The 5608-nt window shown below is 34.3% G+C and overlaps 2 protein-coding genes across 5 annotated transcripts in view; one reads left to right on the top strand and one right to left on the bottom strand.

Annotated features, from left to right (window-relative positions):
* LOC106692379 (uncharacterized) overlaps positions 1-5608 on the bottom strand; it is a 46347-nt gene that overhangs the window by 20289 nt on the left and 20450 nt on the right. The window lies entirely within an intron of this gene.
* LOC106692375 (fructose-1,6-bisphosphatase 1) overlaps positions 1-5608 on the top strand; it is a 38620-nt gene that overhangs the window by 12734 nt on the left and 20278 nt on the right. The window contains exon 2 of one of the 3 annotated variants that reach the window (XM_067047028.1): positions 5149-5161. The exons of 1 other annotated variant lie outside the window; for it this stretch is intronic. In XM_067047028.1, coding sequence (XP_066903129.1) covers positions 5149-5161 — 13 coding nt within the window. Of the gene's footprint in view, positions 1-4782; positions 5162-5608 lie in introns of those variants that run through there. One more of the 3 variants, XM_014438289.2, reaches the window with a different exon arrangement.

Below are 5608 nucleotides of genomic sequence, written 5' to 3'. Positions count from 1 at the left end.
TATTAATACAAAGCCTCTACAGGACTTTGGCCTCCCTAGTGCAATCAAATATATAATCCTTAAGGTCTCGTATCCATTTACTTATTAATACAAAGGACTTTGGCCTCCGAAATTATCGCCGACCACTCGTTACTGTAAGAGCCGTGTCTCCTCCATCTTCCAAACCCCAAACTGCGCTGGTTTGCTTCCATGTCATCAAGGCATCTAAGCCGTGGTCCTATTCCTTCCGGTATCCCAGCGTTCTTGTCGATTTTGCGGCACACTCCAAACATTCTGGCCATCTTTAATACTTCGCCCTTATTACGACATTACATGGTGGCAATTTAGGCATAAAAAGGAAGTATTCAGTTTTATAATAATTTTATGAAATAGGAATTGTATAAAAAATAAAGGAGTTATGAATGATTGTATAAACACTATATTGGTCCGACCTAGTAAATATGTTTTTTCGAGTATCTGGCACTTTGGAAATGTGTTGAGATCTTCAACGTAATCGCACTTCTGTGAGGCGAGGTATGAAACTTCAAGTGCCATTTTCCTCCAAGACCCGAGAAGAAAATTGTCATATCCGGACAAAGAAGATAATATTGATGGAGGAAAATATTTAACAGAAACTGATGTTGTAACAGGCGGTTTTAGTAATAACTGAGGTTCGTAAGAACACAGAAAAGAAATTTGATTTGAAGGAGATTATAAACAGAGATGAGAAGAACATGGTAAAAACAAACTATTGTCGATACTTATATATCCAACTAGAACCTTCTTCTGTCAATTTAAAAACCGAAAACAGAAATTAACGTTAACATATTCCCAAATAGTTTATTTATTATAAAAGTAACAATGTTTAAATTCGTTTTCCCTTTAGTTCAGTGTATACAACTGGAACCAGCAGTATATACAACTAGACTTAATAGATAAGAGCTAAACGGACGATTCAGCCAACTTAACTGATTACTCAGCAGGGCCTCTAATCCTCCAATAGAAACCAAACTACTAATTTATAAGACTATCCTCAGACCTATCTAGACCTACGGATTTGAACTTTGGGAACAACTAAATCTTCTAACATCAAACGTATATGGTCCTTTCAATCAAAAATCCTTAGGACCATAGACAATGCACCCTATTACGTTTTTAACAGAAAACAGACCATGTCTATCATATCCCTTTTATCCTTGACCTCGTACCAATCGAATGCTCAAAAGTCCATTTAAACCTTTCTAATCATCCTAATCCTTTGGTTCAATCCTTAACCAGTTCTACCCATCCTTACGATCCACCTCGAAAGTTGAAACGGTAGCGTTCAAGAGACCTTTTGTAACATAAAATCCACAATTGGAATTCTGGCACTTAGCCTCCACTGCTCACCAATGACGCGGTGAGAGGGCTGCGCTGGGATCTCGAAGGGCCCTGCTCTACCTCTCATATGTGGTAATAGAGTCGGCTTAGTGATCCTCAGGTCGAGATTGTAAATATTGTATATAATTTATTTTACATTGTTTGATTTTGTTCATTTTGTTTATTTTTCTGTTTATATAGTATAGATATTTTATTTATTTATTTTTTCTCTTTAATTTTAGGTATGAGTGTGTTCAATTAGTACTATTACTTATTGTACAAGTTTGTGGCAGATTGTAATAATACTTATCAATAAATAAAGTAATTTAAAAAAAGAAAACCGATCACACAATCTTCGCACCACAGTTTAGTGCTTCATCATTTCTAAAAACGTTTTTTCTAAATTATATACATTTGTGTTTTTCCATGTTTGATAGCAGTAATATTAGTGACCCGTCAATCACAAATATCAGTGGTAGTGATAATGATTCAAATCTATCATATATGAACTAATTACTAACCAGGGACAAATACACGTTTTTATTACATGCCGAAGTATTTCTGAACATGAAAAAACTAGACAGTTTTTTACCAGAATTGGTAATTTTCCCAGGCTATGAAAGGGTTAATAATGCTGATTAAATAATTTATTATATTGCCAAAACGGAAAATCCCATTACACATGCGGCAATTCAGTCAAACCCATTCTGAAACAGATCTTTCACTTATGCCGTTTTTGTCATTCTACACTAGCTTCTACGACTTTCTATGTCAAATATTAGATCTTCTAAAATCATTCAACGGTATATAATACATCAATATAACAAGTCATATTTCCATAAATTAGTTTACTAACTGATTTTTTTTTCCTTTTATTCGAATCTTTGTCCACAATAAACTTTTGAATTACTTGACCGATTTGCGTGCAGTTTTTGTCTAAATATTCCATTTCACCGTGGGAAGGATTAAAGAAAATCCTCGAACTCTTTGGTACGAGGGTGGTTTGAAAAGTCCTGGGAATCACTGCTAGATGTCACTGCTAGAGCAACGAGGTTCCCGCGCAATAATCACACATCCTTTGTGAGTGAACACGTGGTGTGAGTGGTAGTGACGACTCTTTGTTGTTGTTTTATGCGTAGTGATTTGTGACAATGGAAAAAAGAAGAGCAATGATTAAGGACTTTGTAAAGAAAGGTATGAAAGCAAAGGAAATTTATGCCGACCTTCAGAACACACAGAGGGACTCTGCTCCTTCATATTGAACTGTTGCCGAGTGGACCAGCGAGTTTAAATTTGGTCGGGAGAGCTTAGATGATGAATCGCGTAGTGGGCGGCCAAAAAAGTGCTACGACCCCTGAATTTATCGCAAAAGTGTATAAAAAGGTCATGGAAGAGAGTGCGTGAGATTGCTGAAGCTGTAGGGATGTCATCTGAATGGGAAGAATCGGAAAATTATCCGCAAGATGGGTGCGACGGCTCTTACAATGGGACCATAAACGCAACCAACAAGATATTTTGTGCCTACAGATAGAACTTGGGCCCACTGCTATATCCCTGAGACAAAACAGCAGTCAAAGCAGTGGAAACATGCTGAGTCACAACCACCAAAAAAAAAAAAAAACTAATATCAACTTTGTTTCATTCATAAAAAATCTTTTACCACATTTTCATAGTTAGTCATTCAGAATTGATGGTCACGAATTGCATGGGGATTTTCCTGCGACCAGAGGTGATTTTTCTGATTGAAGATACCTCTTCTTGTGAAGGTAGCTTCATCTGTCCAGAGGATGTTTTCTGAAAATTGTGGATTATGCTTAACTTGATTTAAGTACCAATCTGAAAAAGGTCTTCTTTGCAGAAAATCTTGCGGTAATATATTTTGCATCCGTTGATAATGATATGGGTGAAGTCCATCTGCAATGAGAGTTCTCCATTCTGTAGTTGGCGTAATATTTAATTATGCTCCTGCCCTTCATACACTGCCTGATGGATTATCATCAAAATATTGTTATATGGTCGTACTCCTTCCTTCATTTCTTCTAGGGGCAAAAATTTCATTGAGCACGTGGTATTGGTTTCTCTGAGACGTTGAAACGTGGAGCTAAAGATAGACTTGTTTGGTAATCTATTCGGTAATCGCCTGGCAAACTCACGACTGACAGCGTTAGGATTAACAATAACCGTACACTAACACCATATCGGCATATTTATCATCAATATAAATTGAAAGCATAATGAAATGTTATTGACATTTCTCAATGGTAATTCAAAATAATATTAATCCTTATGTTGCCAATAGTTTGTATACAATTAAGGATCAAAGGGCATATTAGTATTCTATCTAATCCATCTCCTAAACAAAGCGTTTGCAGACATACCTTCACTTTGAACAATATTTTATACGAATCTTAATATTTACATTTAATTAATAGAGTAGTTAGAACAAATAAATAAGTTTTATTTATTTCATATAACGTAAATAATTCATAACAATGAAAATGTTTAGGTGTGAATATCTCCTAAACAAAGCTTTTGCGGACATACCTCTTACATTATTTCCGGTTTTGTGGTCCTTAGTTCATATTTTTAGTTTGGCAACTTAACCCTGTAGTACTAATATTGAAGCATAATTAGGGTTATTATATATACTTAATGTAGTTTATACCTGGTAATGTCAGTTAGGTAATAAAATTGCCTCAAACAATAAGAATAAAATCACCTAAATCGGACCAGTACTTACAATCATACAGCAATGTTGTTATCAAATACGTTACCATAGTTACCGTATCTTAAAAATTTAATTTAGTCTAATTTATGTTACTAAATCATAACAATAAAGTATAAATAAATGATTAATTATAGCTACTTACAATAATTTATAAAAAACTATCAGTTGTGTTAATTAAAATCCATATACATTCTCATATACAGCAATAGAGAGGCATTGCCAGGTCAGCTAGTAGTTTATATTTACCAACTTTTTAGTACTAATAAATTGTAAAATTGTTAATTATTTCAAGTATACAAACTTAAAAGTGCTTTAGTGGAATTTATAATTTGGCATTTATACTATTTAAACGCGGATAAGGCCTAGCTGATGTTGAAGATTATTTAGTTTTGTATTGATATAGGGAGTTTAATCAAAACCGTTAAACCCCTTTTTTTTTTTAGAAAATCGGTCATGTAAAGTGACACTGTTCTAAATATGTAACTTTCTTACGTAATTTTTTTAACAAGAAAAACACAGAACGGGTGTATCCGGTGAAAACGAGAATTTGAAATTTATCATAATCTCAATATTTCATATATAAGTGAAACGATTTTTTTAGTCGTTGAAATTTAAAAGTAATTATAACAACATATGTTTTTTTTTTTTTTAATTTAAGCATATGTATTACCATATGGCTGACACTGTGCATTATTCAAGTTGTTCGATAAACATAGAGCTAATGGTCGAAATGTACAAGGGTTCAAAGTATGCCGAGGTCATATCTTCAGTAAATCAGTCAGCTTGGAAAACTATAGAGCCAGTTTTACGAATACCTTACTCTAGACCTGACCTTGGTGTCAGAAAGAAAGAAAAGAAGCAAGCGAAGCATGATCCAAAAGAAAAGTTCGTCAAGAAAAAGAAATGTGTGAAAAGTGAGAGTGAAATATCAAAAGAAGAAATCAATAGTACCCGAGTTTCATTTACAGCGTTTATAATGAAGTTATGTATTACTGGCGAAAAAAAAGATTACCAATTGTTATATTGCCTATATAATTTGAAGCGGGGGCTTAAGTTTATGAGTACAACACTGAGGAAGGAAGGTTTCGCGCAATTGTGAGTCTGATATCCCATTCAAAATTTGGGATATGTACTATTTAGGAATATGTTTAAACTAGTATAGCAATTAAATAGATAGGGATAGTGTGCTCTTATCTCCTTTAAAGCAAATAGAGATGGTGTACTCTACTCCCACTTAATGCAAATTGATTTGGTGTACTCTAGTCCCCCTCAAAGCAAATAGATTTGGTGAACTCTAATCTTTATTAAAGCAACTAGATTTGGTGTACTCTAATCTCCTTCAAAGCAAATAGAGATGGTGTACTCTACTCCCTCTCAACGAAAATAGATTTGATGAACTTTAATCTCCATCAAAGCAAATAGAGGTTGTGTACTCTAATACCTCTCATAGAAAATAGATTTCGTGTACTCTACTCCTTCTCAAAGCAAATAGAGATGGTGTACTCTACTACCCATCAGAGCAAATAGAGGTTGTGTACTCTA

Source organism: Halyomorpha halys, unplaced genomic scaffold (genome assembly GCF_000696795.3).
Source record: "Halyomorpha halys isolate HHAL.00 unplaced genomic scaffold, Hhal_1.1 Scaffold54.1, whole genome shotgun sequence".
Lineage (NCBI taxonomy): Eukaryota > Metazoa > Arthropoda > Insecta > Hemiptera > Pentatomidae > Halyomorpha > Halyomorpha halys.
Note: the sequence above shows the minus strand (reverse complement) of the source record. Positions and strands in the feature narration are given on the sequence as shown.